This window comes from Phalaenopsis equestris, unplaced genomic scaffold (assembly GCF_001263595.1).
Source record: "Phalaenopsis equestris unplaced genomic scaffold, ASM126359v1 Scaffold000540, whole genome shotgun sequence".
NCBI lineage: Eukaryota > Viridiplantae > Streptophyta > Magnoliopsida > Asparagales > Orchidaceae > Phalaenopsis > Phalaenopsis equestris.
In genome coordinates, this window is record NW_018164980.1 from 2,035,413 (window position 1) to 2,050,781 (window position 15,369).

At 35.6% G+C, this 15,369-nt stretch overlaps 1 protein-coding gene across 1 annotated transcript in view; it reads left to right on the forward strand.

Annotated features, from left to right (window-relative positions):
* Positions 1–1,210: 1,210 nt before the first annotated feature.
* Positions 1,211–15,369, forward strand: part of LOC110029006 (origin of replication complex subunit 2-like) — a 29,296-nt gene continuing 15,137 nt past the window's right edge. The window contains 5 exon segments of the mRNA XM_020731102.1: positions 1,211–1,431; positions 1,464–1,479; positions 1,634–1,740; positions 8,197–8,248; positions 8,251–8,352. Coding sequence (XP_020586761.1) covers positions 1,337–1,431; positions 1,464–1,479; positions 1,634–1,740; positions 8,197–8,248; positions 8,251–8,352 — 372 coding nt within the window. The 5' untranslated portion in view covers positions 1,211–1,336.

The window sequence follows — 15,369 nt, forward strand, 5'->3', positions numbered from 1 at the left end:
TGCAGGCGGCGAGGCCGGTGTCGAGCCCGGAGTCGAGGAAGGAGGCTGCGATCGAGCGACAGCGGGGTTGCCCCGCGAAGGAGAAGTCGGGGAAGCGGGTGAGTTTCGCGAAGGGAGCCCAAGCGCGAGGAGGGTTTTATATTATTTTTATTTTATTAATTTTTAATATTTGTCATTAAAAAAAAAATTTGATTTGCACATTTCTGATTCGTACGTGAAACCGTAGTCATTTCTTTATTTCAAAGCTGTTTTTAGCTCAATAATCATTGAACTTATAAAGTGATTTAAAAATTTCATCAAAGTTTTTGGTCGAGGAATAATTAATGATACAAAATTAATTTCTACACATCTATAATGATAAATTGTACACAATAAGAAGTAAAAGTCATCAAGTCATACAAATAACAAATAAATATGTACAATATTTAAATCCATGTGTATGTATATAGAGTCAAAATTTAATCATCGATTGAGTAGTCACATCTTAATCAATCATTATAACGAATATGAAATCGAATTGATCCAATCTCATGCTGACCTCATATTGTAATCACAAAAACACTTGCATAAAACAAAAAACTCAAATAGAAATATGCCAAAATATTATGTATGATGACCAAATGAATCGAAGATGACTATGTTAAGGCAATAATTTAAACATCAAATTAATACAAAAATGATAAAGTCATCATGAATATAAAAGTATACTGTATCTTTTCGTAATTAGATCAATTAGGGGGATTTGCTCCATGGTTGAGTGTCAGGCTTCACATACTGTCAACAATAGCTATTTTTTAGGGATATTTACAGCTTCTTTCATCTCTTATTTTTCTTAATTAAAAGTAATAATGTGACCATCAAGTTAAAAATGAACAAAATTTATGCAAAAAAAAAGGGACAATACATGCTATTAACACCTATTGAATAAATCTACCAATTTTTTTTTGGCCGGAATGAACATATGACAAAAAAGAATATTCCACAGTAGTAATAATAATAATAACACCATTAACCTAACAACAATCATTATAGTTATGGCATAGTATAATTGCTGATAAAACCAGCCAACGCAGCATCAATTAATTAAATATCTACAAATTTTGTATTAGTTATGGTTTGTGTCAAGTGGAGCTGAAGCGAAAATTTCAAGAGTGGAATTGGTGAGCACAAAGCCTTGGGCCGATATATCTTAAAAGGCCGGCCCGAGAAAAAGCGCGGGAAACCGTTTTCCCTTTGTATCCCGTTCCTACTGATTTAGGGCAACAGGTTCCAACTCTAAATTCTTTTCCCCCTTGCTGCAAACCTAACGATCGGAGACGAAGCGGAAGGCCATTTAATGGACCTCGATGCCTTTGAGTCGCTGGCGGAAGACGGGGAAGGCGAGGAGCAGGAAGAGTTCGGGTTCTCCAGGAATTATTTTCTTGCAAGAGAGCTTGGTGGAAGAAGCCGTAAGAAGTGCGTGATATTGCTGACGAGCAGGTTTCGGAACCCTACCTCAAATCTATGCCATCCTTTCCTCTTTTCCGGATTGGAATTTCCAATTATTTGCAGCTTTTTTGAGTTGTGGATTTTTTTTTTTTAAATTTGCGATATAATGTGTTGAAGCATGGATTTTCTTTATGATCTTTGTTAGGTTTTAAGAGCAGCAGCATCGGAAATAAGTCCGAAAAATGAGGCAGGGATTGCGGCTCTGCTGAGGAGTTACAAGGGCCAGTATTCCCAGTGGCTTTTTGAGCTGAGGTCTGCAATTTTGTTCTCTAAAGATTTTTTTGTTTGCTTTGAAAGCTTGATATTATAAATTTCATGACCTATGAAGTCGTTTAAAGCCTTGCTAACCTTGGCCCTTCGAAGTGAAGGTTTCTGGAATTTTATGTTCCATTCCTTAGTTTTTTTGTGGAGTTTCGGGGAGGATAATTTGGAATTATTGAATTAGGATCTGATTTTTGAGAGTGACAACTCACTATCCCAAGTTACAAGGTTCACATGGCTCTATTTATTATTGAAGCTGTAACATCTTGCGTTAAATAATTTAAATTGATATTAGTTATTGGGACTTAGTTGCTTTCACTACCTGCGAGGGAGGGTGAGGAAGGTTTTGCTTCTTTATTTGTAAGAAAATTGAAGCTTTAATGATTTTTATATTAAAATAAGTACAACTAGATCATTTGTTGCTGCCTAATTTTCCTTGAAAAAAAAATCGTATCATTCGAAAAAATGTATGTATTACATAAATATTAGAAGTTATTTTGTTAGAAGGTATTTTTATTTATTTTGTTGTTTTTTTTTTTATATGTATTTCATAATCTATGCATTTCCTTTTAATCATTTGGCTGTTATTAGTAAAAATTCAGGTATTATATCTTTCCCTTTTTTATATCCTTTGTATCATAAATTTATAATCTGTTCCCAAATTCTAATCAAAGTCACGAATCAAACCCTAGTCGCCGGGACTTCCTGCACGCCTTCTCCGACAACCTTTTTTGCCGCTAGCCTCCTATCCTTCATGCATACCTTCTTCTGCAAGCCCTCCAGCTGCCAATTCCTTTAGGTCAACTTCTAAGTCTCCTTGCTGACTAAATCTCTTACAGGCCTTCAGATTTCAGCCGCTGTTTGCTGTAGGTTATATCTCCTGCAGTTTCTTTCAGCTGCAAGCCCTAACCTTCCCTGCCGGCTTGATATCCTTCCAGTCTATCGAATCAGATCTCTTGCCAACAGAGATTCCTCCTACCGGTCAAAACGTCACCTACGGGCCCCCATTTTTTTTTTCTGTTGCATAAGGGACCATCTACCTTTATGTCCCGGAATCCAAACCTCATCTTTGGGTCTGTCAAATCATTGCGGACTTCACCCCCAAGTCTTCTTTCGACGGTGTACTTTGAGTCCATCGGAGGATCGACACTGACCACAATCCTTTTGCAGACTGGAGGCCTGGAAAATCACACAAATTTCTTGATCGCTACCCATAAACTTAATGGCTCTAATTTTCTCCAATGGGCCTAAGCCGTGTCATTATTTGTTAAATGATGCAGAAAGTTTGGCTATCTCATAGGGATGATTCGAGAACCTCCAAAAACTGACCTGATGTTTGGAGCGTGGGAAGTGGAGAATTTCATGATCATGTATTGGCTTATCAATCTATTGAGACTAGGATTGATCATTTGTATCTATCTCTTTCGTCTGCAATTGCACTATGGACGGTAGTTCGAGATTCCTACTCGTACAAAGGAAACTCGGGCCAGCTTTATGAGTTTTTAAGAAGATCCACAAGGCAAAATATGGATCAAGGACCATAACCCAAGATTACAATGACTAGATGGTCTTATAGATGGAATGCGATCTCTCCTACGACTGCACATGTTACTTTTTGGTTCATTTTTCCCTCTTCCATAAAATTGTGGAAAAGGATCGTGTGTTCCTATTCTTGGTAGGTCTAAACAAGGATCTCTAAGAAGTCCGGGGTATTCTTGGTCTTGATACCCTTCCTTCAGCTCGTATTGCATTCACAGAGGTACATCGTAAAGAAAGTCAGAGACTTGTCATGCTTGATACTTCCACTCCTTCAGTTGAACCATTTGTCTTGATCTCTAATAGTGCTAAACCCTCTTTTACGTCATCACGGGCTAATAAATTCACTTTTGATTACCGTCACAAACCCAATCATACTCATGACAAGTGTTAGAAATTTTACGGGAAACTAACGTATAAACTTTCAACCAAATCCTCAACTGCTAAGGGTCTTACTACGGCCTTAGAAGACACGATAGCACAACCAATTCCCACTAGGAACATCTCAGAATCACCAGACTCCTTTAAGAGGCAAATGGAGCATTTGATTAAACTACTTGGATCTTGTCAGTTATCTTTCAGCACATCGACCTCCGGTGTTTGTCAATGTAACATTCCGGTGATACTGTTTTTTGCTTCTTCTAATCCGTGGATTATTGATTCAGGTTTTATATATTATATGACCGGATGTTTTCAATGTTTCTCCGTGCATTGGGAGAGATACTATTAAAATTACTGACGACTCCTATAGTTCCTAATATTATTGGATACACTTAATTTTTTTTTTATTTACACATATTTTTGAATGACACTGCGCTTTAAGGAAAGCTATTTTAATGTTTATGATGCAAGTATAATAGGTAGGAGCATTGGAACGAATTTGGATCGTATTGGAGTGAAATATAACCAAATGTAGCAAATGTGCTCACTGTGGTCTGGCGCTTAGGCACCCACTTTTGGTCGTCATGGTGTTGCAATTGAATACCTTGGTGCCAGGTTCTAGGCGCTTAGACGCCCAAGCTTTTCTAGTAGACAGAGAGCCTGACGCCTAGGCGCCGTGGACTAGGCGCCTAGGTGTTGCAGTTCAGCCAATTACTTTCTGCACGGCTCATGGAGTTACTTTACGGGCCCTAAAAGTTCAGACGGGGAGTTTTGGCAATCTTAGGAGTAGGGAAGAAGTTTGAAGTTCTGGAATTCTCGAATAACAATAGGTAGGAGTAGAAACTCTTGTTCTAGAGAGATATGAGTGAGGAATTTGATATAATCTGTAAAAGAGTTTACAACCACATCTTGTGTAGCACTGTAGAAAACATCATATCGCGGAATTTGCTTCTCTTTTCAGAGGAAAAAAAATTAAGTATCGTGTGTAATCTTATTTGATCATTGTTGTAAACATATTTTTAGTTAATTTATTTGGATTGAATGAAATTTTCTTTGATGTTTATCATGTGAAGTGAGTAGATTTCTTATATTTTTTTCTTGTGAAAGATAAGTTAGATTTTGTAGGGCTGTGAATGCTTTGAATTGATCTTTATTTTTATGTGATGAGTATATCTCTAGACTTAATTTACATGTTGTGTTAACCATATAACTTGTTAAAATTCGTTGCGAATGACTATGAAAGATGAGTTATGAGGCAATGCAACTTAGGGAGATGCCTATCAATATAGTTTGAACTAGTAGTTTCACGGGTGACAGATGGAAACAATCACGTAAATTTGAGTCATACTCATTTATGCACTTGAAAGAGGGTAAATGAGTTTTATGCTTTTGTTGTCACTAGCACATTACATTTCTTATTATTAACGCCTACAATAGACCTAGGAAATCACAAGAGAGAAGTACCTTTATCAATCTTGAATTTCATCTGTTTAATTGATCTAGCAAGTTTAACTTAGGGGTAGAAATATACTTAGGAGTAGTTGTTAGAAAAAACATATTTAACGATCTTTCATACTAGGATCTGAAAGTAGTAGACTAGAATTCACATTTAGGTTGTTATTAATACGAAATCTCTGCCACCTTCCCTGTGAGATCGACATTCCAAACTCAAGTAAAGTCTTATATTACGAAAGCGATACATTCACTTGCGTAAGAATCCTAGCACATAGGTGGAGATTGTGAGTTAAATTAAATTATCATTAAAGTGTTGGTAGCTGTTGGGGTCGTCAAGCTTTCTGGTGCGTTGCCAGGGAAGGAAGGAAAAAAAACTTAAGGATAATTTTAGTTGAACCTATAAGACATATTTGAAAATTGTGGTAGTACTTAATAATTTTAATTATTGTGTGTATTTTTAAAAGAAAATCCAAAAATACCAACTATATTTTTGAGTGCCTGATATTTATCTTATTAGTTAAACTTTTAAAATGGAATGCATAGTTCAGAAGCTACAGACCTTGAACTCTTGCCGTGAATTTGGATTGGTCATTCTTGACACCAACAAGATGTCAAGAATGTTTTTCGTAACGACAATTTTACAAACGAGGTGTACATATCTCTATCTCTAGGCTTTAACTCTACTTTTTCTCAGCGACAAGTGTATCGACTGCAAAAGTTTTTCTATGTACTGTAGCAATCCCCTCGGGCCTCGTTCGACAAGTTCATACAGGCAGTAGTAGGCCATGGGTTCTCTCAGGCCCATCAGATTATATTCTCTTCTTTCGACATTCCTCTAGTGGCCAAATTGTCATATTAATTGTCTATGTCGACGATATTGTGCTTACAGGTAATGATCTGTCAGTTTTGGAATATCTTGAAGGCATCCTCCCCGCATTCTTTGAAATGAAGGAATTGGGGTCTCTCGATACTTCTTAGGCATGGAAGTTATCCGGCCCTCTCGGGGCCTTTACCTTTTCCAGTGCAAATATGTGATGAACTTATTGACAGAGACTAACTTTCTACTTTCCAAACTAGTGGTTGTTCCAATAGACCCCAATGAGAAATTGGTTGATGTTTCTAATGTTGCTTCTATGAGCATGACACTACCAACATCATGTAGAGAACTCATTTATCTCGCCCTTACGAATCCCAATATTTGCCATGTGGTTGGTATTGTAAGTCAGTTCATGCATAATTCCTATGAGCACCATCTCACAGCTGTCCACCGCATCCTCCATTACTTAAAAGACACAATGAGCTCAAGTTTGTTATTCTCGCGCCACACTTTTCATTCTATTGCAGTTTATACTGACATTGATTGAGCCAAGTTCGTCTATGATCAGCATTCAATCTCGGGCTATTGCTCATTCGTGTTGGGAAGCCTTGTCACCTGGAAAAGCAAGAAAAAGTCGGTGGTTGCTTGAAGCAGTGCAGAAGCTGAGTTTCGTTCCATGTTTTTGGGAATCTGTGAAACGCTCTGGTTAGGCATCATGCTTCTGGAATTACATGTCGGTCTCTACTCTTATATAACTATTCCGTGTTAATAAAGCCACCATTAGCATTGCTCATAATCTGGTTCAACATGGTCACACCATTCATGTAGAGATTGACCGTTACTTCGTAAGGATAAGCTCGATTCTGAGGAGATTTTGTATTCTATTTGTCTTATTTAGTGGTCAACTCACAAATATTCTCGCAAAGAACTTTCCCTAACCGTTGTATGATGACTTCAAATCCAAGTTGAATATGATTGACATCTATGCTTTAAGTTAAAGGGTAGTATTAAAAGTTATTTTAATAGAAGTAATTTCTATTTATTTTGCTGCTTTTAATGTTATTTTTTTATATGTGTTTCTTATTTTATGCCTTATATTATTATCTTTTGGGTGTTATTAGGAAAGCTTTGGGTATTAAATCTTTCATTTTCTATCCCCTTTTATCATATATTTATACCATTTTTGTTGCTCAATAGTATTATTATGCTCTATTCTCAAATTCTACATTAACTATGAATTGAAACATCTTCATAAAAATTTACGGCTTAAATCCTTAGAAAACACCTCATTTGTAAGCCTTCTTCCTTAGAGCATAATCATGAAAAAGTTAGTTTTGGGACAAAATATGTTTATAAATAGAAAGCTTTGTCTATGCTTAAATCATTGAAATTTTATGCGAAGTTTGGTGGTGAGCATAAGTTGTAGAGGGATATTTAGAGTGCTAGGGTATAACGAGGAAGGTAGAAGAATAAGAAAAAGAAGAAGAGGGAGAGTGAGGAAAAAGAAAATGCCTTAAGTACCAACAATTTTTTGGAAAACTCATGAAGAATTAAAAGAATACATTGAATAAATTTCATCTCACACCGCAATAAATGGAGCTCATCTTATTAAGTTGGTAGAGAGATAAATGCATGGAGAAAGAAAATTTGGACAATCTTCTAGAAAACAATATGGAAGGTTAAGGAAATGTTACTAATATTTTCTTTGCTCAAAACAAGCTTCATTTAATTTTATTTTTGTAGGCGACCATGCCTTTCTGAATATTGAATTATGCATTTTATGATATTCCTAAGTTATATATAATTATTTCTCATGCTTATGTTTATCTTATATTATGGAGATGATTTTGATCGTTAGGAAGTTCCTTATGAGATATTACATTTTTGGAAATATTTTTAACATGTACTGGTTTGCATGCCAAATCAATGGGATTTTGATCTTTGATTGAATTCATGAGTATTTTCTTTTGTGATCGATATATGTCAGATCATGTATAGCTTAAAATTGGATAGAAAATAAGTCCAATTCATAATATTGGCTCATGGATAGGCCCATTTGGTTTGATTCGGGCTCCATCCAGGCAAGCGTTTGATTCAAAGTTTAAGTGGTTCAAATTTTGAATGACTTTTAAGCTATAAGCTAAATTCTCAGTATCCTAGTCTATAGTTAATTTATGGTTCACTTTTGTATGTTCTTAAATTCTTATTCAAAACCCTAATAAATTAAGCATTTCTTGTTTCATTTTTACTTGCTTCAGGTGTGGGTTTGGCCTCTTGATGTTTGGATTTGGTTCGAAGAAAGCCTTGCTTTTGGTTCGAAGAAAGTCTTGTTTGAAGATTTTGCTTCTGCAGCATTAACTGATTATGATGTGGTTGTCATCAATGGTTATCTTCCCTCAATTAACCTTAAGCAGGTACTCTTTTCAATAGATGGAAATGATATTGGATTCCATTGTCTTTTATATGTAACCTCTTGTCTCATGCCTTTTGCCTGCTTATGTTTGCTTTGTTTGTTTGTATTCCAACTCTCCCACCAGCATGTTGAACTTCAGCATCATGTTCTGAACAAACTAAGAAGCTTTTTCTTTTTCTTTTTCTTTTTTTTTTTTTTGACAAATTCAGGATAATAGTGTTCCAATTCGCTAGAAAATTATAAATGCGTTTGCAATCTGTTTTGGAACTCTAGAACTCCATTAATTGACGTGCTAAGTTAATATGGTACATTTTGAATCTAATGCGTGGATATGCTTTATGAAACAATTTTCTAAAGTAATATTTATGCATTTTAGATTTGAGTGATTTATAAATAGATTTGTTGCACTATTTTTATTAGCAACTATAATGTGCATCTTGGTTCTAAATCATTTAAACAAATTGTTATTTGAATTCAAAAGGACTTGCTGTCCTTGTAAAGAATATTTTTTTAAATGATTTTACTTTTGGTCAAATATATTAATTTATTATCATTATTAGTCTTATTCTTAATATTTTGGGTTAGTTTTATATTATCTTCTTCTCAACTAATTTATTTGAGTGCTAAATGAAGTGTTATCTAATCTGCTCCTTTTCTTGGAGGCTTTTTCAACGTTATGTTTATTTTATTAATTTTTTTTTAATTTCATTGCATTATGTTTATGTCCTTGCCTTATGGAGTAGAGTTCTAGCCTCCATCATATATACTCTATAATATTTTATCAATTTTTGTCATTTTATCTGGGCTAAGTGGCTTTCAGAGTTTCTCTAACAATTTATCGTTTTCTTCTACATCCATCTTAAAATTTTCATCTTTGCCACAATCAACTAGTTCATAAATGATTCTTTTTTTGTCCAACACTTAAATGAATTCCAGTTTAATTATTGTTTTATATAGTTAGCCTTTTATCCATCTCACAACCTCTTATAAATATTCTTGAGTTACCTTTCAATTTTAGCCACCCAAATTTTTCTTGCATTTATATTCTTGTTTTTTTAACATGAATCCAAGGTGCTCAAAACTAGTACACATTATCATGTAACCCAATACTCAATAATCCGAGAATAACTCAACAATAACCTAACAATAATCTGCGCATAAACCCACCAGATCTCTAAAAAAAAAGTGAGATTTTGTGTGAATCTTCGATTGTTGTTAGGTTGTTTCATCATTATTTAGTGTTTAGGGTTATTTATTGTCGGGTTGATTGAATGACCAACAATAACCTAAGAATAACCCAAGAAAGTAACCCACCAGATCTCTAGAAAAAGTAAAATTTTCTGTGAATTTCTATTGTCGTTAGATTATTCCATCATTACTCTGTGGTTAGGGTTATTTATCTGACTATCTCTATTGTATGCTTTAAATTTGTAGATATCTAGAGCAGAAACAGATTGCAATGATCCAATTGCTCGTAGCTTTCTTAATACTGTTGTCCGTAATGAGGAAGAGACTTGCAAACATTATTGTGCTTATGCACATTATGTTGGTTTCACTGTACGCAAGGACCACACAACTTGCTGGGCTAAATCCAAACAAATTAAGTCGAAGAATTATATTTGTGAAAAATCAGGTCATAAAAGAGAATTGCAGCTAGCCACTACTGTGAAGTACAGAAAAGCGGATACACGGACTGACTGTCAAGTAATGGTTTGCTATGCTATTGATCTTGATGGCAACTGGACCATAAAGAAATTTGTTGAAAGTCATAACCACCCTTGGCGGAATCCGGTGACAAGCACCTTCTACGTTCCAGTCAGAGGATTAGCGAGTTAAATGCAAATTTACTAAGATCAATGACAGGTTCTTGGATTAGAGCAGCTGATTCATTCAATTTACTTGCTACAGAGGTTGGTGGTGTTGAAAAATTGGAGTATACTAGACAAGATGCATACAGCTTCATTCAAAGGGATAAAAGAAGCAGAATTGAACAGGGTGATGCCAACTCTCTCTTACAATTATTCATGGAGCGCCAAAATGAAGATAGCATGTTTGCACGGGATTTCCAAAGTGATGAGGAGGGCAAACTTACAAGCTTTTTCTGGAGTGATGGGTCTTGCAGACTAGATTATGATTGTTTTGGAGATGTCATCATTTTTGACACTAGCTACTATTTGAATAAGTATAATTTATGTTGTGCTCCTTTCATTGGGATTAACCACCATTGGCGAACGTTCTATTCGGAGTTAATTTTTTATCTGACGAGACGATAGAATCATTCAAGTGGTTTTTCAAAACCTTCATTCGTATAATGGATGATAAACATCCAATTACAATGTTTATATTATAAACATCCAATTACAATGTTTATAGATCAGGATCAAGCGATGATAAAAGCTATTGCTGATTGTCTTCCATTCACAAAACTTAGATTATGTCAATGATATATCTATAAGAAATTCTCGTCGAAAGTTCATTGCGGTGTGACGTACAAGAGCGTTAACAATTTATTTTATAAATGCATGAGCAAGTGTGATTCGGAAAATGAGTTTGAAATGAGTTTGAAGTTACTTGGGGTTACTTGGGCTCTAATGATCGAACAAGGAAACCTGCACAACATCATGTGGCTAAATGTATTGTACCGTATAAGACATAACTGGTCAATTGCATTCAATAAAGAAATTTTTGGAATGAGAATCTTGTCTACTCAAAGAAGTTAGTCCACAAATAATGTTTGTTATGGTGCATCTAAGCCCACTAGTTCTCTAACAGATTGTTTTCTAGGGCTAGAAAATATTATGAAGTCATGGAGAAGGAACGAAAATAATGAAGACTTAAAAAACTTTCAAAATGTTATTGCACCGACAGTTAAAACAAGCCTAGTGTTGAAGTAAGCTGCAACATATTATACTCGGAAACTCTACTCTCTGTTTGAGGAAGAGTTACTTCACGAGCTATGTAGATTGACAGTCGATTCCTCAGTTGAGAGTCCATCCGAATTCTATAGTAGAGGTTTGGATAATCAGGACATAAGTAGAGTCTGACTTGTTACATTTGATAGACTTAATTGCGACATCACCTGCAGTTGCAAGAAATTTGAAATGACAGGTCTGCTTTGCTCTCACTGTCTACGCATCCTCAATGCTAATAATATAACAAAGATATTTGAGAAATATTTGTTATTCAGATGGTCTGCTAAGGCAAAGAAAGATATCTATAATAGTTTTGGATACAAACATATGAAAAATTCTCGGGTTCAAATGTCTGGAACAACTTCCAGAGGAATCCTATTTCGGTCCCATGCTCAAAAGTTTACCTACCAATTAATTAATATAGCTCAGGGAAATGAACGCGTCGAGACATATATAATTGAATTATTGAAAATAGGGTCCAAAGGTATTGAAGATATATTAGATGGGAATAGTCCTAAACCAAATAGGCCAAACAAAAAGAGAAAATCGCATAACAGTGACTGCAATGTGAATGATCCCGCAAAAATGAGACCGAAAGGTATTTCTAATGCGAGGTTGAAAGAATACTGGGAAAAAAACAAGAGAGCTAAAGAAATATATCTCTACATTACATATATTTACCATTCTACATTCCATATACTAACGAATATATGCAAAATTAATTGTCTTATTATTTTACCACTATTCGCAGGAAAAAATCAAGAAACATATATGACACAAGAATCGCACAGGAATTACGACGCAAATACGATTGCGGCGTCAAACCCTCTAAGTCAGGAAATTGTCAAACCAAATCCAACATGCTCTGTGTCCAATATAATTCACCTATTATAACGTGTTATGCCCACATTAACTCATCTGTATTAATGTACAAGTTCATATAACATTATTCCAAATGGAAGTTGTAGATATATGGTTTGTAATTCACCTCTGTTGAGTACAGAATTTTGTTATCTGCTTGTGGAATAACCCAAGAGTAACCTTACAATACCCTGACTATAACCTTAGAATACCCCGATAATAACCTTAGAATACCCTAAGGATAATCTAACAATACCCCGATAATAACCTTACAATACCCCGAGAGTAACCTAAAAATACCCCAAGAATAATCTGAGAATACCCCTGGAATAACCTGAGAATACACCGAGAATAACCTGAGAATACCCCGAGAATAACCTGAGAATACCCCAAGGATAACCTGACAATACCCCAAGGATATCCTAAGAATACCCTGAGAATAACCTGAGAATACCCCAAGAATAATCTCAGAATACCCCGAGAATAACCTCAGAATACCCCAAGAATAACCTGAGAATACCCAAGAATAACCCAGCAATACCCCAACAATAACCCAACAATACCCCAATAATAACCTAAATAACTCAACTGTAACCTTGCAATACCCATGGAATAACCTAACAATACCTCAACTGTAAGATAAACATGCACAAAATAATAATATATCAAACAGATAATACATTTTTTCTCCAAATAATCTGTATCTGCAATATATCACCCGTAACCTACGAATACCCCAATAATAACTTAGCAATACCCCAACAATAACCCAACAATACCCCAACAATAACCTAACAGTAACTCAACTGTAACCTTGCAATACCCCAGGAATAACCTTGCAATACCCCAGGAATAACCTTGCAATACCCCAGGAATAACCTTGCAATACCCCAGGAATAACCTTGCAATACCCCAGGAATAACCTAACAATACCCTTAGAATAACCTAACAATATAACAATACATCAACAATAACCCAGGAATAACCTAACAAAATAACAATACATCAACAATAACATGCAGTAACATATCGAACAGATAATATATATATTCTCCAATTAATCTGCACAAAATAACAATATATCAAACAACTTAGTCTTATAAGATAAACCTGCACAAAATAACAATATATCAAACAGATAATACATTTATTCTCCAAATGATCTGTATCTGCAGATTTCATATACTAGCTCTGCCATAAACCGAGGCATCTCAGCCTGCCAGTCTTGAAAATCTTTCCAGTTGATCTTGACTTTCTGTACAATTGTTTTTATATATTTACAAATAAATATACTGCAGTCGACGCTATTAGTTTGTGTGGGAATTCCTCTAGTCGTGCTAACATCCCATTTACTCGGGTCACTGCGGAAAGCATTCCCGGCGTCCTTACGAAGATGTCTTATCCGGTAATACAAATTGTTGTTTAAAACAGTGAAATAATAAATAGTTTATGTCGGTTGTTAGTTAGATAAGACTTAGAATTTTACCACGTCACGTGTGACTCCCAAATTCATTTTATTAGGTAATGAATCGTAGAATCTCCACTTGCAGTTTTTCTGGATCCCAACAAGTAGAGTCCAATGTCTATTATTAACAATTGGAATTAAAATTGCCTCTGCCTGAGATACAGCTTCCACTGTGACGTGGGCAACAATATCTCGTAGAGGATGGTCTCTAAACCCCTGTATATAAACCCTAAATGAGTTTAAAAAGAGCATGAACCTGTTATCTAAACCCCTGCATATAAAAAATAAATGTTGCTAAAAAAAGCATTAACAGTTAACATTAATAGGAATTTTATTCCTTGTCCAATGTGCCGGAGAGACGTACAAATGTGGTCTAAAAGAATCAGGGGACTGACGCCGACGGTTATCAAATCCAATGACAAACAAATCTACATGTTCTATCCCTATTTCTTTATTATCCCAAAGTGCTTCCAGGTCAATTCGACTAATGTATTCGACACTAATGTAAATATGACCCTGAGCAATTATTATGCCATCTCTGCAAATTGATTGAACAATATTTATTAGATTTAATAAACAATCGACAGAAAAAATGTTTTGTTTTGTACATACATTTCTTTGTACATTCTTAAACAGCTATCGATCATCTGTTGCATGTGTAATGGTAGTAGTTCTCTGCTGGGGAACTCTACGGCTGAACAAGGGAGGGTACCTTCATATGGAATAATTGCGCTCGGCTGTACCTCCTCTCAAGCTTCTTCTGCCTCCTTTTCCCTAGCTTCATCGAACCGTGGAGATGGTATGGTAATCGGCGTGGAATACTCATAAATATGTTGTACTAAATCATCTATATTCGAGGACTGAACTTCTTCCAGCTTCTTTCTCTTTACAACAATAAATGGAGATAACCACCCTAACCATTCTCTTTTTCCTCGCTCCTCCGGACTTGATCCTTTGGACTAAACTACCAATTAGGTCTTTAGGGATGCCTTCTCCAGGTTCCCCGACATCTTTATTAGTTTCACTATCAGGTGCAGCTTCATCGAAGACAGTCATTCTACTTATCGACTGTTCTGCTTCAAGAATATCGGGTCCCCACTGCTTGCTCAATATGAGCAGGTGGTTCTTCTTCCTTTTCTGGGCTATCTTTCTTCCCAGTAAATTCAGAACCTACAGGAGATTTCATGAGAACTTTATTTTTTTTCTCTTTATTTCGTTGATGTCAGTTTTCACCTCTATCAGTGTATACTCTAAAAAAAATCTTAGGTTATTTATTGAATTCTTCAATTGAACTAAAATTTGTTGTTGCTCTCTCAGAGTTTGACACATCTCTTCTAAACCCAAATGTGATTGTGTGGGTGGCGGGATGCTGCGAGTATGTACAAAAGGAATATCACCATGAGACTCTGGTGTTGTTTGGTGAGTGTGAATTTCGGGTTCTCCAATTGAATTTGCAGGAGACGAGAGTGGGCTAACTAGAGGGGCAAGTAAATTATGCTCCTCGTCTATTAAATCAACAAAAGAATCAAGAACCTGCAAAAAACATTCATCATAAGAGTTAAATAAGGTGGCAAAATACTAATGATTATATTCTGAACTTAAAACAGATATTAATATCATTCACCTGTACAGGACTAAGCTGCTTAAAGATTAAATGGATCTTTGGAGGTGGAGGGTTTGTATTTATTGGCCACCTCAACATACGAGGTCTGGCGTCAGGATGAGCCGAGGCTATCACAAGTGTGCGCTCATAAAACCACAGCTGCATAAACACGCATAA